We start from the raw sequence: 25,092 nt of genomic DNA, 5'->3' as shown, positions 1-25,092 counted from the left end.
CATGGATAACAGAAAACATCAGGGAGGAGATAAATTCTTAGAGATCAATGAGAATGATGATACAACATATCAAAATCTCTGGGACACTATGAAAGCAGTAGTAAGAGGAAAATTCATTGCATGGAGCGCATTCAAGAAAATAATAAAAAGTCAACAACTAAATGACCTAACATTACAGCTCAAAGCCCTAGAAAAAAAACAGAACAACACCAAAAGTAGAAGACAGGAAATAATTAAAATCAGAGCTGAAATCAATGAAATTAAAACAAAAGAAACAATTCAAAAAAATTGACAAAACAAAAAGTTGGTTCTTTGAAAAAGTAAACAAAATAGACAAACCCTTAGCCACACTAACAAAGAGGAGAGAAAAGACTCAAATTACTAGAATTCATGATGAAAAAGGAAATATCACGACAGACACCACTGAAATACATAACATAATGAGAAGCTACTTTGAAAATTTATATTCCAACAAAATAGAAAATACCAAAGACATTGACAAATTTCTAGAGACATATGCTCCTCCCAAACTGAACCAGGAGGACATACACAATTTAAACAGATCAAATCAAGCAATGAAATAGAAGAAGCCATCAAAAGCCTACCATCCAAAAAAAAAAAAAAGCCTACCATCCAAGAAAAGCCCAGGACCAGATGGATTCTCAGCCGAGTTCTACAAGACCTTCAAAGAAGATCTCATTCCAATACTTCTCAAAGTATTCCAGGAAATAGAAAAGGAGGGAACCCTACTGAACTCATTCTATGAAGCTAATATCACCCTCATACCCATACCAGGAAAAGACACATTAAGGAAAGAAAATTTTAGGCCAATATCCCTGATGAATATAGATGCAAAGATCCTTAACAAAATATTGGCAAACCATATCCAAAAACATATTAAAAAAATTGTGCGCCACAATCAAGTGGGGCTCATTCCAGGAATGCAAAGTTGGTTCAACATCTGTAACTCAATAAACATAACCCATGTCAATAGACTTAAGGATTAGAATCATATGGTTATTTAAATTGGTACAGAAAAAGCACTCAACAAAATACAACAGCCCTTCATGCTCAAAACACTAGAAAAAATAGAGATAGTAGGAACATACCTGAACATTGTAAAGGCTATTTATGCTAAGCACACAACCAACATCATTCTTAATGGAGAAAAACTGAAAGCATTCCCTTTAAAAACGGGAACAAGACAGGGATGCCCTCTTTCACCACTTCTATTCAACATCGTACTGAAATACTTAGCCAGAGCAATTAGACAGACTAAAGAAATTAAAGGGATACGAATAGGAACAGAGGAACTTAAGCTGTCACTATTTGATGATGACATGATTCTCTATTTGGAGGATCCAAAAAACTCCTCCAGAAAACTTCTAGACCTCATGAATGAATTCAGCAAAATAGCAGGATATAAAATCAATACATATAAATCTAACGCATTTTTATACATAAGCAATGAAACATCTGAAAGGGAAATGAGGAAAACAACTCACAATAGCCTTAAAAAAAATAAAATACTTGGGAATCAATCTAACCAAAGAGGTAAAAGATCTCGACAATGAAAACTACAAAACATTGAAGAAAGAAATTGAGGAAGACCTTAGAAGACGGAAAGCTCTCCCATGTTCCTGGATAAGCAGAATTAATATTATCAAAATGGCCATACTTCCAAAGGCACTATACAGATTTAATGCAATTCCAATTAAAATCCCTATGACAGTTCTCACAGAAACAGAAAAAGCAATCATGAAATTCATCTGGAAGAACAAAAGACCCAGAATAGCCAAAGCAATCCTGGGCAGGAAGAGTGATGCAGGAGGTATCACAATACCTGACCCTAAACTCTACCATAGGGCAATAGTAACAAAAATGGCATGGTACTGGCACCAAAATAGACAAGTAGATCAATGGTACAGGATAGATGACACAGAGACATACCCACATAAGTACAGTAACCTCATACTAGACAAGAGTGCAACAAACTTACAATGGAGAAAAGATAGCCTCTTCAATAAACGTGCTGGGAAAACTGGAAGTCCACATGCAGTAAAATGAAATTAAACCCCTTTCACCCTGTACAAAACTCAACTCAAAATGGATCAAGGATCTAGGAATTAGACCTGAGACACTTCACCAAATAGAAGAAAAACTAGGCCCAAATCTCCATCATGTTGGCTTAGAACCAGACTTCCTTAACAAGATCCCCAGAGCGCAAGAAATAAAAGCAAGAATCAATAAATGGGATAGATTCAAACTAAAAAGTTTTTTCTCAGCACAGGAAACAATCAATAATATGAAAAGAGAGCCTAAAGTGGGAGAAAATCTTTTCCACACACACTTCAGACAGAGCACTCATCTCCAAACTTTATAAAGAACTTCAAAAACTTTACACCCAAAATACAAAGAACCCAATCAATAAATGGGCTAAGGAAATGGGCGGACACTTCACAGAACAAGATATACAGGTGATCAACAAATAAATGAAAAAGTGCTCATCATCCCTATTAGAGAAATGCATATTAAAACTACCCTAAGGGCTGGGGATATAGTTCAGTTGGTAGAGTGCTTGCCCTGCAAGCACAAGGCCCTGGGTTCAATCCCCAGCACTGCAAAAATAAATAAATAAAATAAATAAAACTACCCTAAGATTTCATCTAACTCCAATTAGAATGGCTGTTATTAAGAACACAAGCAATAATAAGTGTTGATGTGAATGTGGGGGAAAAGGCACACTCATACATTGCTGGTGGAGTTGCAAATTGGTACAGCCACTCTGGAAAGCAGTATGGAGATTCCTCAGAAAGCTTGAAATGAACCCACCATTTGACCCAGCTATCCCACTCCTCGGTTTATACCCTAAGGACTTAAAATCAGCATACTACAGTGATGCAGCCAAATCAATGTTCATAGCAGCTCAATTTACAATAGCTACATTGTGGAACCAACCTAGATGCTCTTCAATTGACGAATGAATAAAGAAACTGGCATATATACACAATGGAATATTACTCAGCCACAAAGAAGAGTAAAATTATGGCATTTGCTGGTAAATGGATGAAGTTGGAAAATATCATGTTAAGTGAAATAGGCCATGCCCAAAAAACTAAAGGCCGAATGTTTTCTCTGATAAGTGCATGACAATATATAAGGATGGGGGGTGGCAAGGGGGAAGAGAGGAATGAAGGAACTTTGGATGGTGTAGAGGAAAGAGGGGTGGGAAGGGGTGGGGATGGAAAAACAGTAGAATGAAACAGTATTACCCTATGTATATGTATGATAACATGAATGGTGTGAATCTACATTGTGTACAACCATAGAAATGAAAAGTTGTACCCCATTTGTGTACAATGAAACAAAATGTGTCTGTAAAAATAAAAATTAAAAATATTTTAATAAAGTTTCTAAGGAAACTTCAGAGGAATGATAAAACTTCAAAAAGAATTTTTCCTATCTCATTTCAAATACTCTTTCAGTAACAAAAAAAGAAAAAATTTGTGATTTAAAATTAACCATTAACCATTAAAAAAATAAAAAATAAAAAATAAAAAAATAAAATTAACCATTTTTTAAATTTAATTTTTAGCTTATGTACATTTTTAATCTAGGAAAAAGTAAAGAACAAAAAATGCTACACATATGCATAACAACTTCAATGCACATGCTCAAAAAATTCTAAATTGTGCATAATAGCCTCTTCTACTAGATAAAAAAAAATTTCTTGGGATAGTCTCAATACTTATATCAAAGCTAATCCCAAGTATTCAAAAGGAACCGAAAATGTTACCCAGAAACTTTTTCCACCTTTACAACTTCAAAAAAAAATCTCAAGATTAAAGATGGACTATTTACAACTTATACATATTTCTATAAAGAGGTTTTTGTAGTTGTTTTTGTTTTGTTTTACTGAGGATAAACCTAGGAGTGTTCTACCACAGTCACATTCCCAGTCCTTTTTATTTTTTGAGACAGGATCTCACTAAATTGCTGAAGTTGGCCTCAAATTTGTGATCCTCCTGCCTCAGTATCCAGAGTAGGTGGGATTACAAGTATGTACCACCCATACCTGACATGTACTTTTTAAAAGAAGTGCCGCCAGTGATACCTTGGCACTGTGAAAAAATGTTTGTTGAGCCTGGTGAAATGGGATACCTGTAAGGAGGAGAAAAAAATAAAGCCTAAAACTAGTTTTATGTACTTTTTTTGCGGGGAGGGGACTTCTATTTTATTTATTTACATGCAGTGCTGAGAATTGAACCCAGTGCCATGCACGTGCTAGGCAAGTGTTCTGCCACTGAGCCATAACTCCAGCCCAGTTTTTTATACTTTTAAGTACAGAATGTTTTGGGGAAATTAGTTGGCAAGGCTTTGGTTAAACCATAATTCCAATGATGTGATTAATTCAAATGATGTGAATTCAACAAATGATCAGAAATGGTCCCTGCCCTTTGGAGACTGACAGTGTAATGCACATATCCTTCAAAACTATTCTTTTTTGTGTGTGATTCTCTGCTCATCAAGCAGCTTTTGAAATATAAACAATCTCTAACAAAGCTTAACACTCATAAAACACATATATTCATTTCTGTAATCAGCTTTCTGATCAATATATCAAAATACCTCTACTTAAACTAAAAAAAAAAATCATTCAGTTTTGCACATGTTTTACATGAATTTAATTAGCTTGAGTGAATCCCCAAATCTGATCAACTGGCTAGACATCAATTCTTTTTCTTTGGCACTGGGGATTGAACCCAGGGGTACTTCATCCCTGAGCTCCATCCCCTATATCCCCAGCTCTTTTATTTTCTTTGGACAGGGTCTAAATTGCTTAGGACCTTGCTAAATTACTGAGGCTGGCCTTCAACTTGAGATCCTCCTGCCTCAGCCCCCCAAGTCGCTGGGATTACAGGTGTGCACCACCTGTACCTAGCTAGATGTAATTTCTGAAACTTCTGAAATGAGAATCAAATATAGAAATAGAATTATGTCCATATGAAGAGCTTATCACCAAAGTGAGTCTCCAGTTCATTCTCTAACGAAATACCTTTATTTCCTCATGCCCTTCATGCAATTTTAGTTAACTCATTAAACTGTTAAGAATTAGTGAGAGAAACCAGGTAAAGTGGCACAGGCCTGTAATCCCTGCAATTCAAGAGGCTGAGGCAGGAATATCAAAAGTTTAAGGTCTGCCTCAGCAACTTTCAAAAGGCGGTTGGGTTGTGGTTCGGTGGTAAAGCACTTGCCTAGCACAATAAGGCATGGGTTTGATGCCCAGCATCACATAAAGAACTAAATGAACTAAAGAAAGGTACTATGTTCACCTACAACTAAAAATTTTTTTAAAAAACTGCCCAAAAAAATATTAATAACTCCATTGCACGTTTCTCATGTTAGCCTAATCAAATCTTAAAAAAAAAAAAAAGGTTGAGTTCATCGCCTAATGACTCCTCCCTTTTTTTTAAATAAGAAGAATAAAAATAAGTCACTCAGCTTTCTGGGGAAGTTTCTTAATCGAAAAAATTAAGCTTTTTGGAGTTACCTTCCATTTTTAAAACAGCACCATAAAATTATAAGAACATCATAGTAAAGGTAACACCTATAAAATAATCCTGACTTCTCAGATTAATTACCCCATTTTAAAAATCAGTATCTGTTATCTATAGGTAGATCTTTGGCACAATTTCATGTTTCTCCGCTTATTTAGTAATCACCATGAGCGACTAAATCTCTCCTGTAAATACTGTAAACCTGACTACTACACTTTGTTCCATGCTGAGAAAAAAAAGGGAGGGGGAGTGTTCTCAGCGCTCTGGAAAGGAAACAAAAGGTGGAATATTATTTTCATTTCCAAAATTATTTTACCTCTACTGTTCCATGGTGGCTTTTTTTTTTTTTTTTTTTTTTCTTTTAATAACGACGGTAACCAAGGACCGGGTTTTAAGCCGTACCGCTTAATTAGGAACAATTTAAAGGTCTTGCAATTACACGTGGATAATCAGTTTCTCACACAAGCCACATCATCCCCTCCGCTGCGGCCACCTCAAGCCTCACCAGCCAGTCCCGCCTCTGCCCGCGGCGACCGCGAGGTCCGGCAGGCGCACAGCGGCTCCAACACGTCATTGCGAGGTTTTGCTTTTCCGTCTTTACTAAAATTGTCGTTTGCTTTTTGTTTTGTTTTCTTAAGACAAGACCCAGGTGGGCTGAGCGGGGAGGACCGGCATTTCGCAGGCCGGACACACACGGGGAGATGCTGTGACCTCGAGGCCGCCTGCTCACTACTGAGGCAAGATGGTGGCTGCGAGCGCCACCAGGCTGGGCCGGGGCGGGGTCTCAAGCGTGGCGGGAGAGGATCCCTCCAGATTTCGGCGGTCAGAACCCGTCCTTGCCCAGACAGCCTCCGGGTGTCCACCGACTGGACAGCTGCCGCCCTGGCGCCTGCGGCACGGAGACCCGGGGCCAGGGTGTGGAGGCGGCGGTGGCGTCCGCGCGACCGAGAACAAGGACGCCATTATCGGCCTCCCAGGCGGGCGCCTGGGCCGCAGCCCGCGCAGAAGCCGAGGCCGGGCCTCTGAGGGGGGAGGGGAGGACGCGGAGGGCGGGGAAGAAGAGGGCGGAGGGTAGGGAGGCGGGACCGAGGGGCCGGCCCCTCAGGCGGCTGGGACGCGGGCAGGGCGGGCCCCTCCTCAGGCCACCCTCTCCCAGCCTGTGGGGGCTCAAGATGGGGGATGACCTTCCCCCAGCCGGCGCTTCCTGGGGTCGCGGCGGGCGACGAGGGCAGCCGCTGTCTCCGCGCTGCCATCCGTACCTTCCCTGTCTTTATCTTCCGCCATCTTGAAGCGGAGCCGGTCGCCTGGGAGATGCCTGTCGTTAGCCTGGGTCGCCCCCCTCGGGCCCCCGCGGCGCAGCGAGCCCGGGCTGGGGGAGGGGCCGCCCCAGGCGGGGCGGGGCTGGGGGCGTAGAGCCGCCCCTCGGCTTCCCGCCGCGACCCCCCGGCGCGCGCGCGTCCGTAAGCCCTGCCTGTCTGCGTCGGCCCGCGCTGCCGGGTCCCGGCCTTTTCTCTCTATTTACTGGATTTCTCCGTGTCTAGGGGAGTCTTTCCATGATAAGGTCGTGCACCCCTCCTTCCCTTTGTTTGTGATTGACTTGGGGACACACACAGTGCTCTTCTTCCCACTCCCTCGTTTGTACCACGTGGCGTGCTCGATTTTTTCAACTGCGGATTTTAAAACGCAGCCAGAGAGCTGGGTGAAGAGCTCGGCTCCCAAGGGGGTAATAGAATTAAACTGCAATCCGTCCTCCTCCCCCTTCCCATTCAGAGGCCCCTGGCGCTGGGACGCCGCCGGTCTGGCTCCGTCCCTGCCCTTCTGGTTTTCGCCGGTCCAGTCCTCGCAACCTTCTCCCAGAGTAAGCGACCGTGCATCCTATGAGAACTGGAGCTAAAACGGACATGGGCAGAGTTCAAGAGGAAACCAGAGCCATTCGACTATTACTAGAGAGGAATCGCTGTAGAAAAACATGTGCAAAGCAGGCGCAAACATTGCGTCGTCAAGGCTGCGGTTTCTGATACAAAATAGAAGGTTCTCATAGCAACAGAAACGTGCCCATGTTGTGCTCAATATTACATACATTCATATGTTCCTAGTTGCAAAATTTTGAGGTCCGGTTAAAGTTATAATTAAGTTTCAAATCCTGCTTTCCTGAAACTTTGCAGCTATAGCATGGTGTTAATTTCTTTGATATTTTATGGATAAGCTTACCTATTACAATACTTAATTTTTTTTAAAAAAAAAAAGAGCTTTGAATATGGCTCAAACGAATATCTGTTTTTAAACTAATGATATGGCTGCATACGTGTACCAGTTTAACGACTTAAGCACATAAAAGCAATTATAAACTTAACTAAATTTTAAGAGGCCTTCAAAATACATGGTGTTGGTATTTAATGATTTTATTAAAACGGTTTTTAATGCATTTTTATTAATTCTGGTTCTATAATCCCTCAAACGCTAAAGCAAATTATGCTTCATTAAAATATGTATTTTCTTCTATAAAAGATATCTATTTAGTTCTCTGGTCAGCATTGTTTGAAAATTATGAATGTTAAGCACTTGAATCATCCCCAAATGGCTTATATTGGAAGATAGTTGTGTGAAATTAAGGCAAGTGTGAACAGTAAATTCTTAACACCCCAAAATGTAGAAGAGTAATCATTAGCATTCGTTTATATTTAACTGTTGTTGTTACTTGTTTTTAGAGGTTCCCTCTCCCCATATAGAAATGAAGGGTTTTGAAATAAGTGTAGGAACTCCAGCTCTGGTCTCAGGCTTACTCTTTCTTCATTCACTGTACCTTTTCCCATGCTGTTTACAGTCTACTCTTTTTTAGAATGCCCTTCCAACAGTCTCCCTGCCCCAGCATTCACTCTCCCACATATATTTGTCCCTTCCTGGTTGTCCTGTAGGATGACCTTGAAGGTCACCTATTCTAATCTTTACCTCTCAACCTCTTCCTCTGTTGCCCCAAATTCATAGAGGTTCTCACATTGATTTGCAATCATTTTATTGTTTTCTACCAAACTCAAGGTCTTGAAGACAAGAAGCTTCATTCATCCACGTATATTCCCAATGCCTAGAACAATTTTTCAACATTTGAAAGTGTGTATTTTTATTTTATTTTTAAATTTTAATTTACCTAGGTTTATTTTTGCAGTGGTAGGGACTGAAACTAGGACCTTGTACATGTTAGGCAAGCACTTTACCACTTAGCTACACCCTAGTCTTTTTTTTTTTTTTTTTTTTTAAGAGATGGGTCTCTTCATGCTATCCAGTATGGCCTCAAACTTTTTGTTTCAATTCATCCTCTTGCCTTGGCCTCCCAATTAACTGGAACTACAGACTACAGATACACATTGTGACATCTAATTTGAAATTATATATGTCTTAAAAAATTAATACACGAGTTAATTCTCTCAAGACTTTTTTAAAAGACCCAGATTCAGCAAATTTCTTGCAAGTAAGACAGATTTGCCTTTTTCATATTTTTGTATCAGTAAAAGTATTGATACATGTTAATAAAATGGAATCCTTATATGAACATTTATACATAAAAAAACAGTTACTATTTTAAGAGTTGAACAGATTTCTCTGCCACCTCCTCCCAATATTTCTTATATATTTTACTAAATTTAACTGTTTAACAAATCTTTTTTATTTATTCCAAATCACAGTAATCTCTACTTCTCTGAACTCCTACAGAACATTTAAAACAATACTATTTCTATAGGCTTGGGTCAATAAAAAAATATTTATGTTAATTTGCCCCTTCTCCTTTAGGTCTGAAGACAGTAGTCTAATTTTATATGGCTTTTACATATCCATAGTACCTCTTCTACTTGGAGCATATATTAGGTGCTTAATTCATATTTTTCAACTGCCTAATTATCTCATTAGACATAAAGTATAGAGATAGAAAACTTTCCACAGGTGAAAATGATTATCCAAGTAACAACAATAAAAAAGCCCACAATGCCAGTGAGTGATCATTTGCTTTATGCTAAACTTTGTACTCTTTGGTCATGAAGACCTGACTGCTGATTATATTATACTTTTTTAACTCTTTCAGTCTTATTAGTTTGCTTCGAATAATTGAACCTTTTTCTCCCCTTTTTATAATTTGTTTTGGAACTACAGCCTGGGTAACTTTATAATATTGTATGCTGCTAAACATTATTTTTTTTTAAATCTCACAGTGATTTTCAGAAATTCAGAATCATAAAATTATTTTTGATCCTACCCATGGATATTATGGAACATTATTAGGGTTAAATCACAAGAGGATAGTTTTAGCATGCTTATTTGATTAATTGTACTCTATGGGGCCACATGAACATATGCAGGTTATGTCCTTTTGCATACTTAAATTTATATGGAGTTAAATCTGTTCAGACAGACATCAGTACCATGCCCATAAGGAATATAGAAAATCTTTCTTCTGAATACAATTGATTCAGTTATTTAAGAAGTGAGTGAAATAGAAAGGGCATGTGTTGGAAATAATGGAAAATGGTAAGTCAAAAAATCTTGGGGGCTGGGGAAATAGCTCAGTTCGTGGATTGCTGACCTGTCAAGCACAAAGCCCTGGGTTCAATCCCCAGCACCGTGAAAAAGAAGAAGAAAAAAAAAAATCTTGACAGTATGTCTGCTTTTCTAGTATGGAGATAATCGAAATCTTGGATTAGGAATACAGTAATCCTTTTTCCAAAAGGACTATATTTCAAGACCCTCAGTGAATGCCAGAAACTGTACATTTATTATGGTTTTCTTTTTCCTGTACATACATACCTGTGATAAAGTTTAATTTGTAATTAGGCACAGTAAGAGATTAACAATAATATACCATAGATCTTAACAACTTTGGCATATAATTTTTTTTTTCTTTCCTTGTTAAAGGAAATTGTGAATTTTCATCTTTTCACTTAAAGAAAGCACTTTATAGCCTCTCTTTGGCATGTCTGAATTGCCAGCATCACTAGTCTTATGTTTTGGGGCCATTATTAAGTAAAGCAGGGATTACTTAGATTTAAGCACTGAAGTTCCACGATAGTTGATATGATAACCAAGGCATCTACTGAGTAATGGGTGGGTAGCATATACAACATGGATACACCAGAAAAGGATGACTCCCATCCTTTGCTGTGAGATTGGTATATGACTGCGATTTCATCATACTACTCAGAATGGCTCCCAACTTAAAACTTATGAATTGTTCGTTTCTGGAATTCTCCACTTAATATTTTCTGACTGTGGTTGACCTTGGGTAACTAAAACTATGTAAAGTAAAACCATGGATAAAGGGAGAATTCTATGATTTAAAAAACAAAAACTGGATTTTCCTTGGACATTGTCATTTACCTCATGAGCCTAGACAAGTCATGTCATCTATTTTATTTATATACTTACTTACTTATTGCAGTACTGGGGATTGAACCCGGGGCCTTGCACGTGCTAGGTAAGCATGCTACCACTGTGCTACATTCTTAGCCCAAGACATGAAATCTCTTTAAAATTTAATGCAGAAAAATAGAAATACCAATGTCCTAACTCCCAAAGGGTTTTCATGAGACTTAATAGATGCAACTGAAAGCTTTGAAATTTTTAAACAACTTGCAAGAAGGTTCACTGTCTTTAAGTGAAATGAACCCTGATTTTTCTGTAGAAAGGAGCACATAGAGGTCAAACCCCAACTTCTTCCCTGAGATTCAACTTCCACTTGGAGAGTTTACAACGGAGGATGGTTTGCCTCCAGTAGTATGCTCTCCATTACTATAGTCTGCTGACTGTATGACATCTCATCTAGTTTATATTTTATAGCTGATATATCACTTCAGTTTGCAGTCCCTTTCTGGTTTCTACCTTGCCATTTTTAATCCTTCCCAAGCAGGATTGGCTTTAACATATCCAGACTCCTTGAGCTGTAGACAGAGGACAATGAGAAGGAGGTCCTATATCCTAACTAAAGGTTCATCCTTTCCCTGGTTGATCAGCATCAAGAATGTCAGTACTTGCTGAGGATGGTGGTATACTTAAACAGGAGGATCACAAGTTTGAGGCCAGCCTTGGCAACTTTGTAAGACCCTATCTCAAAATTAAAAGGGTTGGGGATGTAGCTCAGTGGAGAGCACTCCTGAGTTCAATTCCCAGTAGAAGGAGAAGGAAGGGAGGGAGCAGGGGAAGGGGATTCGGCTTTTCAAGGAAGAAGCCACCCCTATCCTTAGGTGAGTAGTCCTACCCTGTTATCACAAAAGAAAAATCAGAATACACAGGTGAGACTGCAGGTGTAGCTCTGTGGTACAGCACGTGCTTAGCATGCTCCAAACCCTGGAATTGAGCCTCAGCACCATAAAAACCTTAAGTTAAATGCAGTAGAGTAAGGATATGGTTTCACTACAGAATTGTAATAATAAAAATAGCTCTTGTTGTTGTTGTTGTTGTTGTTTTGGTGATACTAGCGGTTGAAGCACTCTATCTTGAGCTACATCCCCAGCCCTTTTCTTCTTAATTTTATTTTGAGACAGGGTCTCGCTAAGGTGCCTAGGCTGGCCTTAAATTTGAAATCATTCTTCTCCGGCTTCCCTAAGTAGCTGGGATTACAGCACCACCATGCCTAGCAAAATAGCTCTTTCTGTTAAGTTATGTGAAACACTTTGTATACATTATCTCTTTTAATACTTATAATATTGGTATTAGTATTCCTGTAAAGGTGTAAAAAAAAAAACCTACATCTTTACATAAAAGGTTTGCTAAAGGGCTAAGAGCTAGTTAGGAATCTAGTTCTGATTCCAGAGCCACTGTGCTATATTGCTTCTTTATAAATATATCGTTGTTGGATCCTATTTAGTAACCTGAGTATTCAGGAAAGAATGTTGAGGGAAACGTTCTCCACAGAATTAGTCCCCGCCCTCCTGGCTTTTTTTTTTTTTTTTTTTTAACTGCTTCAGAACATCATTTGGAAGTATTTGGAAGAGACTCTAAAGGAAGTAGATAATGGCGTGCCTTTTTTATTTGTCTGGACAGTGGTTTAAACTGAACGGGACAGACACTGGCTCTTGAATGGCAGGAGAAGAGGCAAAACTTATTCTTCCTTCATGACCTAGAGGTCTACTCACCTTTGTACTTCTCTTTCCTTCCTGTCTTGCTACAGATTGAGGTTTCAGACCACTCTGTCATGAGGAAGGAGTGTTTGAAATTCTTGGGCCTGGAAAAGAGCATTTGCAGTGCGGGGGCTCCTTCTAGTCTTTTCAGAGAGAGCCAGCTCAGGAAGGCAGGATGGCGGCCTTTGTGGACGGCTTGAAAGAAAATCTTACATGAAACCACAGACCTTAGAGTATTCAGAAAAATCATAGCCTGGCCCTGCTTCTCTCAAAAACACATGTTTCTTTCCATTTCTCTTTAAAACACACATTGACACAGCAAGTGACTGTTGAATTCATTACTTAAACAGTTCCTGTCCCTAAAGTACAGGGACACTCATTGCTAAACAACTTCGGCTAAACTTCCACTCTTTGTTCATTGAAAATAAAACCAGTGGATCTAAGAGAGCCCCATCTCCTCTGCTCTCAGAGCTCAGGTGGGTGAAGTCTACAGAAGAGTGGAATTGGAGACTCCCAAACAGTACAAGGTCCATGGAATGTAGGAGTCCCTTCCACCTAGAAACACCCAAATACTTTTCTCAGCTCTCTTCAATAAAGAGACTGTGGATCTTCAAAATAATAATAACAGGGGTCATAGCTCAGTGGCAGAGTGTTTGCCTATCATGTGTAAGATCCAGTGTTGAAAAAAAATTTTAATTTAAAAAGAAGGTATGGTAGCTGACCCAAAGACTCAATAATGGTTATAATTGCTCACACAACCTCTTTCCCCTCAAGTATGAAAATAGATGCCCTGGTAATTGACTTTGGAACGTTATGTGTTCTGACTCCAAAGACAAATCTTTGAAATAAAGTTTCATTTATGTTAACATTTACATTGGAAGCTAATGCCATATAGCAGAGCAAATAAATAATCAGGGGGTTAATCTCATTCTACTATAACTCATTAGTAATATGACTTTGTTTTGTGGTGCTGAAGATTAAATTTAGAGCCTTCCACGTTCAAGGCAAGTGTTCTACCACTGAGCTACACACCCAGCCCAGCTATATGACTTTGCACGTGAAACTTCTTCTTTGTATTTGGGTTGGGGTTTTTTGTTTTTAGTTTTTGGATTTTTTTGTTTTGTTTTGTTTTTAGTTTTTTTTTTTTTTTTTTTTTTTTTTTTTCGTTTGTTGCAGGGATACTGGGGATTGAACCCAGTACACTTTACCACTGAGCAACATCCCCAGTACTTTTCATTTTGATTTAATACAGGGTCCCGCTATATTGCTGAGGTTGACCTCATACTTGCAATCCTCCTGCCTCAGTCTCCTGAGTAGTTGGGGTTATAGGCTTGTACAACTATGCTCAGAGAAACTTCTTTGTAACTGCAGTTTCCCTGTCAATAAAATGATGGAAAAAAAAAAAAGATAAAGAGATGATTTGCCATTTTGGACATGGAAGCTATATATAGTTCTCCCTTGACTTGCAGCCTGATTTAATTTCTTTGGATTGTGTCCACATGACCCTCTAATGACTCTAGGACTGATAATGGTAACATCTGCAGCACTACTATGTTCCAGAAAATATGCTAAGCATTTTACAAGGGCTCTTTCTTGACCATCACAGTAGTGCTATAAGAAATACACTAATATTGGTGCTGGGGTTGTGGTTCAGTGGTAGAGCGCTTGCCTACCATGTGTGACACACTGGGTTCAATTGTCAGCACCACATGCAACTAAGTAAAATAAAGGTCCATTGACAACTATACACACACACACATATGTATATTTTAAAAAAGAAATACACGAATATGATTTCCATGTTAAAGATGAGGAAACCAAGAGTTAAGATCCCCAAATCTCTGCTTTGAGAGGAGAAACCTGTCCACTGCTCAGTCCCCAAAATTTCTCCTGAAGTTCTGCTGCAGAATCTTACTCCAAATTTTTTCCCATCTCAAGTCCCAGGGACTTAACTTGTTCTCCTCCCTCTGGAGGGAGGCATTGTCCATCCAATGGGTTGGAGCAAAGTAATCTTTCTGGCTTTCATCTTCCTTGCTACTCTTAACTAGCCATGTAGACATTTATTTTTAAATTTTGAAGGATTGGACTGCTAATCTCTGAGAAAGAGATAGAATAATAAAATTTGCAAATGGAGATGTTATAAAAGTTCTGAAATCTTAGAAAAATTTTTACAGACATGGTCCCTGATTCATAAAGTTCATGACTGGAATGATAATAGAGTATGCCTGGCACGTGGCAAATGCAGCTCTAATGTCACCCTACCATTCCAGTGCTGCCAAGTTTAGAATTAATTTTTCTTTCTGGAGTTCACACAGACAAGTGGTAGTATGTGAAGCTCCTATAGGACATAGGAAAAATACCTTGGAGAATGAATAGATATAGCCATATACCATATAATGATGGACTATGTATATGATGATGGTCTCATAAGATTACAACAGAACTGAAAAATTCTTACCATCTAGTGACATCATAGCCACCTTGACATCATAGCTCAATTCGTCACTCATGTGATTGTGTTGATGCTAGTATAAATAAACCTACAGTGCTATCACTTATATAAAATGGTAGCACATACACTGCATGCAGTGGAACATACCTGTAATCTCAGTGACTTGGAAGGCTGAGACAGGAAGATCACAAGTTTGAGACTAGCCTCAGCAACTTAGAAAAACCCTATCTCAAAAATAAATAAATAAAATAAAAAGGACTGGAGTGGTAGCTCAGTGGCAAAGAACCCCTGGGTTCAATCCCCAGTACCAAAAAGTACCAAAACAAAACAAAACAAACCAAAAAAACGTAGCACACAGATGCAGCGGCTCACACCTGTAATCCCAGAGGCTCGGGAAGGCGAGTTCCAAGCCAGCCTCAGCAACTTTGGGACACAGTTGTGAGACCCTGTCTCTAAATAAAATATAAAAAGGACTGAGGATATGACTCAGTGGTTAAGCCCCTCAGGGTTCAACTCCTGGTACCAAAAAAAAAAAAAAAAAAATTTAAAGCATAGCACATACAATTATGTATAGTGCATAGTAGTTCATAATGACTATATATTATATATACTACTTAATAAATGTAGTGCATAGATCTTGATAATGATAATAATCATTAATGGTTTATATATTTATTAGACTACACTTTTTAATGCTATTTTATTTTCTTTTTATATTTTGTTTTAGTTGTAGGTGAACACAATACCTTTATTTTATTTTTATGTGGTGCTGAGGATTGAACCCAGGGCTTCACACATGCTAGGCAAGTGCTCAACCACTGAGCCACAACCCCAGCCCTTCATGCTATTCTATATTGTACTTTTACATATAAAAAAGTTTAGAACAGTCTGCCATGTTACATCAATAGAAGGAACATATATTTTGTGTTCACCATGTCTCTTTTTTCTTTTTCACTTTTCTTTCTCATATCACACAGATAATATGTTAACATCATAACGGGTTTGAGGGAGGCACAGCTCATACACTGGCATGAATACCCAGGCATCATGCTTCACCAGTCTCTCTGTCACATTAAGAGACCACACTCAGTGATTGCCTTACCCCATATAGGTTAATGTAAGTATACTCTTTGATGTTCACACAATGATGAAATCAACTAATGTCACTTTTCTCGGAATGAGTCCCCATTGTTAAGCAACACATGTCTATAGCAATAGATATATAGATTGATTGATTCTTTTTTTTTAATTTTGTTTTTCTTTTACAGTGCTAGGGATTGAAACCAGGTCCTCGCATATATTAGGCAAGCACTCTACTACTGAACTCTACCACCAGTGATATATGAATTTTTAATTGCTGTATATAATTAACAAACATACTTTTTAAAAAGTGAATTCATACAAAATTTTGTATAAAAATCTTGATACTATTTTCTCATCTTTAAATTTTAGAAGAAAATGAGTCCATGGTGTGCCTTACCTTGACTGTGTAGGCCAGGACTCTGGTTTTAGCCATTTAGACTTATAGTAAATTGAGGCTAACTATTCCTGTGAATTGGAAGTTAACTCCTTGCTAAACTCCAGATTACCCAGTAACTGCCCTAGAATAAAAATCTGCAGCCCATTCCTCACCAGTGAACATCAATAAGCAGTACAATACAAACATACACTGAAAAATTCAAGATTTTGCTGAGGTTTTTTGTTTGTTTGTTTTTTGTATTCCCCTCCCTACCTCCCATTTTCAGGTCAGGTGTATTTTTCAAGGGATAAGAGTAGGTGTGAGATTGGAAATGAATAGTGGTGACAGGACAGAGGTTACAAAAGAAATTTATTTTTAGGAAGCTTTGAATGGGAAGGAAAAGCCAGTTACACTTGGGGAATGGGTTAGGGGAGGTCAAGTCAAGGGAAAACTGATTAACTGGTAAAGGGTTTACTTCATTTTCTAGTCTCTCTCTTTTCTTCTTACACCTTTACAGTCCTTCTTTGTCAAGTAATAAAAAGAAGGCAGCTGCAGACTCCTGGATGGTGCTTGTTCATTTCAGCCTCCCTCTGTACTCGTAGAGGAGGCAGATCCACTCAGCATTCAGAAATTTTTTAACTAGTGTTTTATTTTGTTTTGTTTTGTTTTGGGTACTGGGGACTGAATGCAGGGCTTTGAGAGTGCTAAGCACACACTTCAACCCAGGGATACATCCCCAGCCCCCAGCATTCAGAAACTTTTTTTTTTTTTTTTTTTGTACTGGGGATTGAACCTAGGGGCACTTAACACTGAATCACATCTCCAGCCCTTTTTTATATTTTATATTTTTAAAAATACTTTTTTAGTTGTTGTTGGATTTTTATTTTATTTATTTATATGCCATGCTGAGAATTGAACCCAGTACCTCACACATGCTAGGCAAACGCTCCACCACTGAGCCACAACCCCAGCCTTATATCTTATTTAGAGACAGGGTCTTGCTGAGTTGCTTAGGGCCTAAGTTGCTAAGACTGATTGAATTCGCAATCCTGGTCTCAGCCTCCCAAGCCACTGGCATTACAGACAAGAGCCACCACATCCAGCAGCATTCAGAAACTTCTATGGAGCACCTACTAGGCACCAGGCAGTCTGTTAGGTACACAGGGAAGACACAAATATGATATCTGGTCTGTATTTGCTGAGATTTTTAGAGTTCATAGGTTCAAATTAGCAGTTTGTGTTTTGTTTCGTGTAGGGGGGATTCCTGCCACACCCAGTGTGGATAAGGGAAACGGTTTCTGTTGGAGATTGGTGATGGCTATTGATTAATCACTAAGAAACTTATTTAATTAAATAAACAGAGGAGCCAATTATCTTTTCAAATGAAAGGGGGTGTGACAGATTGAGCCATGCCAAGATTTGGCCTCCAACAAGATAGAGTTACCCAACTTCCATTTATTTATTTATTTATTTATTTATTTATTTATTCATTTATTTTTTTTTTTTTAAACAAGAAGTTTATTTAAACAAGAAGATGCTTGACTTGAAGGGAAAACTATCTAGGAATATTTTTTTTAAGAGTAATTTACCCCTACTTAAAGACAGATTGCCCTACATGTAACAGCTACGTACAAAAAAGTTATAAAATTGTCCTTGGTTTTACAATGATAAATGAAAAACATTAAAATTCTCCAATCGAACAAGGTATGCAAGGATTTTTATGTTGTTCAGATTTTTTTGTTTTTTGTTAAAACAGTGAGAGCAAAATAACCTACTGGAATATAAAGATAAGAGCTGAATGAGCATGCCACTAATGGAGAAAGGGGATAATTTCACAGAACCAGTATTTTTCCCCATCCCGTCTCCATTTGATGTCAATCAAAACATATCATTGGCCAGTTAGTTTAAAAAAAAATGCAATATGCTTGTGCACATACACCAGTTACTTTATGTACAATAAAGGAATGGGGAAGGGGAAAATGAAAGAATAGAGAAAACTATACTGAAGTAGTCAGGATGTGGTGGAACCAAATTGCAGTTTTCTAATTAAGAATGTATTCTTGGTCTGTAGGAACAGAGTTCTGAAGTAAAGTAGCAGGTTCCCTTTTTAGTAGACACCTCCTGTCTGCTGCTGGAACACATCAATTGTATCTTCATCCTCCATTTCCAACTGTGCAGGTGTGTCTGTTTCATTAATTGGCTGCCCATAAAATCAGAATCTGATCTGCCTCATCGACAAACCCTGTCGTTCACAATAGGCTTTCATTAGTTTACTAAGTGGTGTATGCCTCTTCATCTTAAACTGCACCACAGAACCATCCTGCTCCGCCACCTTCAAGTTAGTATGATCGTTGTTCTCAGTCTTGACTCCTTCCCTGGGCTTTTCGTCGGCCATGGCGAGCGCCGGAGTCTCCTCAGCTGCCACTTCACAAAAGAGGTACCAGGTCCGCACCGAACGAGCACACCCCAACTTCCCTTTATTTATAGCCGTACAGGTAAAGGGGGACGGGGAGGAGCTGCTTCTGTGAGGAACAGGATGGGGTGGAGTTAGGGAAGCCATCTGCTTTAGCGGGTCATCCCAGAAGTAGCATTTCCTCAGGCGGGGAGCCCCTTCTGCATAGAGTCACATACCCCAAACTATCTGAAACAGTCTCTCATGACTGCCAGATCCTGGGAGTCAGACCTCTGTATCCCGTGGCTCAACCAAGCCTGATTCTGCTAGTCATGGATGGCTTCCCACAGTTTTTGGCCCAAAGTTTACTAAATTAACGACCCACAAAACTAAAATGCTCTCCCATCAAAGTTACTTCCCCTTTTAAGGGTATACAGCACATGTTGCACCCTTACTGTGGCCACAGAACACCCAACAATGATTTCTATCTACGGTATGTCAACTGGCAATCCAAAATGCCATACAAGTATGTTGTTAGCTCAGACTAAAGGGTCTTTCCCAGGAGCCAAGTGGCAAGTTACACTTATTTGTAAAGAACAAGGAATTATGATATTAAGCAATTTGACCAAGTTTATTCACTGTTATTTTATTTCATTGCTTTAATGGGCCTCAAGACCTTGAATGCTTAGACTTTTAAGTAGAATTCGAATACTCCTTATGGCTCATGTCAGACTAAATAACTAAATGTAGTACTAGTTTTTACATTCACCCTGATCATACAAGAATGTTTTACATGTTGTATGATCAGGGCAAATGCAATTTTTAAAAGAAGGGTGCAAATAAGAATTTAATAAATGTTTCTTAAAGTAATAACCACAAACACAAAACCTTTCCTGAATCATCTTAAATAACCATGCCTATACAGAATCAAGGCTCATAAATATCTTAATACCTTTCTCTTTAAAACGTAAAATATCAAGACACTGTGACCTTGTCCTTCTTCATATTAGTTATTTTTGAAAGAATGGTCACTTTAACAATGAACATCATGATGAGAGAGCCAGAGTCCTAGAATCCTGAATTTTATTGCTATTTCTGCTCCGTGGCCATTTAGGAAGGGAAGACCTCTTTGTCTCCGTATCTTTAAATAGCTATAGCAAACCAAGGTGGTTGACTCAACGTACCTACCGCACATCCCTCCACATCAAAAGACCAAAACAAGGGAAAAAAACCAAGCAGCTCTTTCACTGGACTATTTGAGGCAGAGCACCACAGTGCAGTGGGGATATGGCAGAGACATTTCAGAGCACCAGGACACACAATAGCCTTATAAAGAAGGGAACTAAGCACACAGCGTCTATGGTTCTGTCTCTGGAGATCAACCCTGAACCCAGAGGGACTTTGCTTTGGCAGGGAGAGTAAGCAGGAGACTCATGCCTGTCCCTACTTAAAATGAAGACACCTAAAACTCACAAGCACTGAACCCAGTTTGGAGAAATGGCAGGTTAATATGCTCAGGGGACAAAATCCCATCCCTCCCACACCCAGCCTCCTGCTGCATAATGACACCTTGAGACCCACTCAACCAAGGTCTTGTGAAACTTGGTACAGTTACCCCCTGCAGTTGCATCCTTAGCCTCAGGAAGCAGCCAGGTGGCCCCTCCCACTCTCTTGATGCCTCAGGAAATAGCCAGAAAATCTACCTACTCACCATGAGCCACCAAAGCAGTCCAGAAGCCTTTCCTGCGTGGCTTGGCCTACCTGGTTGCTTCCAAAGCAACTGGATGGGTGGCCTTGCTCATCCTCCTGTGGCCCCAAGAAGCAGTTGAGCAGCCCTTCTCAGAAGCTTGGCTCACTGAGGCCTCTAGAACCATATGCTTCGACTCATCCACCCATTATTGGCCTGGGGGAATAGCTGTGCAAAGATCCCTATGCAGGGCTATCCTTGGAGTCCCCATGAAGTCACCCATTCAGCCCTCAACCACAGACAGATGCCTCATCTGCCCCCACTAGTGTAACTTGGTCCCCACTTTACCCTCAGAAACTGTTAGGTACCCCATCCTAACACCAGGCATGTTCTACTATAAACCCCTGGGCCCATTGGGGTGGTTCTACCCTTACATGACCTGCTCAGAACTTCCAGTGAACCTACTCCACAAAAGATCCATATATCCCTACTGATGGCACAATCCCACCCCACCCTCAACCCCCAGCCTAGGGCTACTGAGACATGCACAGATATCACCAACATTGATGACAGCTGATGACGCTACACAGACATGACACTAAAGTGCCTGTCTGGAACCAAAACCAATGCAGCATACCCAACCAATACCGTAGGACGCATCAATAGCAGGAAGTCTTTTACAATGAAAGCCACCCTATAAAATTGGAAGAGGCAATTGATCCACCAACTGCACAAATACCAAGGTGAAAAGAAGAAGGAACATAACACATTAACTGCAGGTTCCCTTTTTAGTAGACACAGATCCCCAAAGAAAATGAAACTGGACAAATTGCTTGACAAAGAATTTAAAAGAATGATTTTAAGGGAACTTACTGAGATACAAGGGAGGGTACAATGTAATAAAATGAAGAAGACAATTCATGATGTGAATGATATCTTCTGCAAAGAGATATCATTTCAAAAGAAATCACCTATAGCAGGGTGGTGCATGCCTGCAATCCCAGCAGCTCAGCAGGCGGAAACAGGAGGATTGTAAGTTTAAAGCTAGTCTCAGAAACTTAGCAAGACCCTAAGCAACTTGAGACCTTGTCTCAAAATAAAAAATAAAAGGGGCTGGGGATGTGGCTCAGTGGTTGAGCACCCCTGGGTTCAATCTCCAGTACAAAATGAAACAAAACAAACAAAAAAAAAAAAAACACAAGTATAAATTTTGTAGCTAAAGAATTCAAAAAATGAAGTGGAGAATCTTAACAGCAGAATTATTCAGGCAAAAGAAAATTCCTGGAGGTATTTTGAAATAACCCACCTAGAAAAACCAGAAAAAGAATAAAGAAAACCTTTGAGACTTTAAGTGAAGAAACGATCGCATTATGGGTGTTCCAGAAGGAGAGGAGAAGGGGAAAAAGACATAGTAAATCCGTTCAACAAAATAATTGCTGAAAACTTCTCAATCTTGGAAAAGATATAGACATCCCAATCTAGGAAGCTCAAAGGATACTGAATAAAATTGATATAAAGATCCTCTGTGAGCCATATTATTGTCAAACCATCAAAAGAATAAAGCCAGGAGAGAATTCTAGAAACAGCAAAAAAGAAGTGTCAAGTCACTTTTTCCCCCCAGTACTGGGGATTAAACCCAGGGTCTCATACATGCTAGGCAAGCATTCTACCATGGAGCTGCATCACTAGCCCTTTTTATTTTATCTTGAACCAGGATCTTGCTAAGTTGCCCAGGCTAGGCTCAAACTTGGAATCCTCCTGCCTCAACCTCTCAAGTAGCTGGGATTACACTTGCAATCATGTGCCACCATGCCTGGATCTTCACTTATAAGGGAATCTCTGTTAGACTAATAGCAGACTTCTTTGTAGAAACCTTACAGGCCCAAAGAGAATGGAGTGACATATTCAAAGTCCTGAAAAATAAACACACACACACACACACACACACACATACACACACACTGACAAATGACAATTGTATACCTAGCAAAGCTATTCTTCAGAAATGAAAGAGGAATAAAAAGATAAGCAACAACTGAGGGAATTTAGCACCCCCAGACTGGCCCTACAAGAAATGCTAAAGAGAGTCCTACTTTAAAAATCAACTTCCATCATGAAAACACATGAAAGTAAAAAACTCAACAGTAGAGCAGATATATAAAAGGGAAGAGAAATAGTAAAAATATGGTTTTAGGCACCTCTCAGAAACTCCATTCACAATTTGATGAACAAATAGGAGTTCCTCCATATCTTCTGCTGGGTTCCCCTAGTTAAATCACATTAATCCCTGTTTAGAGAACTTCCAGACTAATGTCCCATAAAGGCTCACATGTTAAAGTCTTTGTCCCAAGTGCAGCAATGTCCAGAGGTGGTTCCATTCTTGGGAAGTGATTGATCATGGGGACTCTGACCTCTTCAGTGGACCATTGATGGGTTCATAGCTAATAAAATAATTGTAAGTGTTGGAAATTTTAGGAGGGGGTACCGAGTTGGAGGAAGTAGGTCATTGAGGGCATGCCCTGGAAGGTTGTAGTTTATCTCTCCATCACTGTCCCTTTTCCTCTATGTCTCTTTGATTCCTGACTGCCATGAGGTTAACAACACAGTTTTACCATGTCCTTTCACCCTGATGCTCTATCTCACCACAGATCCACAACAAAAGAGTCAGATGACAATGGAGTGAAACCTCTGAAACCATGAGCCAAAATAAATCATTCTTCCTTAAAAAAAAAAAAAAAAAAAAAAAAAAACACTTCAAGACTATTCTCAGGGATGATGAGTCAGAAGGTGAAATGAAGGTGTTAGGTCAGCATTAGGTCAGCAAGAATGCAACTGAGTCAGCCTTGGGCACCAGGGACAGGAGGATGTATTGAGAACCCCAGTGAAAGCAATGGAGGTAGGAAGTGGGGATGGTAAAGAGATCAGGGCAGCTGGCACAGCCCTGTTCCTGCAGTTTACAAGAAAAGAGGATAAAGGGGTATGATCTCAGGGGAGACTGGGCCATGGGAGGGGAAGCTCAGCCAGCTGTAGTTTTAAAAAATCATGTTTAATAATTTTTGCTTCTTAAAAAAAAAGGTATCATTGAAATAGTTACCTGTACTTTTTAAAGTTTTATTTATCTGTTTATGTATTTTGTGGTTCTGAGGCTTGATCCTACAGCCTCAGTACATAGGCAAGCAATTTATAACTGAGCTACATCCCCAGCCCTGAAAGATGCATTTTAAACTATACAATCTGATCAGGTCTTTTTTTTTTTTTTAATAAAAACCTTTGTTTTTTCTTCTTATATATTTAAAAATTTTTAATCCACACATTATAATTTTAATTATGTGATATTTCAGTACATGTGTACAATATGTGATGATAAGATCAGAGTTATATATCCATAACCTCAAATTTTTATCATTTCTTTGTGTTGGGAGTATTCAGAATCCTCTCTACTGGCTATTTTGAAATATACAATTAAAGATTGTTGACCTCACCAAAAACTGGGTATAATATTTTTACTACTTAATAATATTTAAGTTTTGAAATCTTAGGATGATAATTATGATCTTTAAGTATCTTGAGAATCAAACAGGTTAAATAGGATCACTGTCTTAGTGCACTTTGTATTGCTGTAACAGAATACCTGAGACTGGGTAATTAATAAAGAACAGAGATATATTTGGTTCATTGTTCTGGAGATTGAGAAGTCCAAGACCATGGTACTGGTATCTGGCAAGGGACCTCCATGCTGCATCACAACAAGACAGAAAGGAAATCAAACCTGTGCAAAGCAATGGAGAGAAAACTGGGCCAAATATCATCCTTTTATCAGAAACTCACTCCTGAGATAACAGACCGACTCCTCTCATAACAGCTTAATCATTCACAAGGACAGACTCCTCACTACCTTATCACTGCTTAAAGATCACACATTTTTTGTTTATTTGCTTTTGTTTTTGTTTTGTTTTTTGAGGTGCTAAGGAATCCAACCCAGGGCTTTTGGAATTCTAGACAAACTGTCTACCACTGGGCTCTATGCCCAGCCCAAGCCCCACCCTTTAATACTATTATGATGGCAATTAAATTTCAACTTGAGTTTTGGAGGGACATTCAGACCATGACAATCACTGTTTTCATAATGTTAAAGTCAGATTTTATTTCCAATCCAGGGCCAGATGCCTATATGCCATCTAAGTTTCTGGTACATGTGTCTCTGTACAAAACCATAAATGGCCAAACTGTCGAACCTTGCTTTCCTAGCACTTAATGCTTAATGATCCCTTACAAAACACTACTGCTAAAATAATGTGGATGGAAAATCTAGTTGATTATATCACCTAGGTATAATCCCATTTTAAAACAGGATTATGCCTCAATATCATTCTTTGGTTTTATTATTAGACCTTATTTAGAGCAGTTTTAGGTTCACAGAAACATTTAGTAAAAGTTAGCC

General features: G+C 39.1%; 2 protein-coding genes, 1 long non-coding RNA gene and 1 pseudogene across 5 annotated transcripts in view; 1 reads left to right on the top strand and 3 right to left on the bottom strand.

Annotated features, from left to right (window-relative positions):
* Efcab2 (EF-hand calcium binding domain 2) overlaps positions 1 to 7,157 on the bottom strand; it is a 114,421-nt gene extending 107,264 nt beyond the window's left edge. Inside the window, exon 1 of one of the 2 annotated variants that reach the window (XM_047520447.1) lies at positions 6,818 to 7,157. In XM_047520447.1, coding sequence (XP_047376403.1) covers positions 6,818 to 6,842 — 25 coding nt within the window. In that variant the 5' untranslated portion in view covers positions 6,843 to 7,157. Of the gene's footprint in view, positions 1 to 6,063; positions 6,268 to 6,817 lie in introns of those variants that run through there. The other variant, XM_047520446.1, reaches the window with a different exon arrangement.
* LOC124961622 (uncharacterized) overlaps positions 5,942 to 25,092 on the top strand; it is a 44,117-nt gene continuing 24,966 nt past the window's right edge. The window contains exon 1 of one of the 2 annotated variants that reach the window (XR_007104305.1): positions 5,942 to 6,138. This is a non-coding gene — a long non-coding RNA (uncharacterized LOC124961622). Of the gene's footprint in view, positions 6,139 to 16,097; positions 16,231 to 25,092 lie in introns of those variants that run through there. The other variant, XR_007104307.1, reaches the window with a different exon arrangement.
* On the bottom strand, positions 16,081 to 16,175 carry LOC124962505 (uncharacterized; annotated as a pseudogene).
* Positions 18,557 to 18,967, bottom strand: LOC124961620 (small ubiquitin-related modifier 2-like). Its single transcript, XM_047520448.1, has 2 exons — positions 18,814 to 18,967; positions 18,557 to 18,756 (listed from the first exon to the last, which is right to left on the bottom strand). Exons 1-2 carry the CDS (start codon positions 18,965 to 18,967, stop codon positions 18,680 to 18,682), a joined length of 231 nt encoding a protein of 76 aa, XP_047376404.1. The 3' UTR covers positions 18,557 to 18,679.

Source organism: Sciurus carolinensis, chromosome 12 (genome assembly GCF_902686445.1).
Source record: "Sciurus carolinensis chromosome 12, mSciCar1.2, whole genome shotgun sequence".
Taxonomy (NCBI): Eukaryota; Metazoa; Chordata; class Mammalia; order Rodentia; family Sciuridae; genus Sciurus; species Sciurus carolinensis.
Note: the sequence above shows the minus strand (reverse complement) of the source record. Positions and strands in the feature narration are given on the sequence as shown.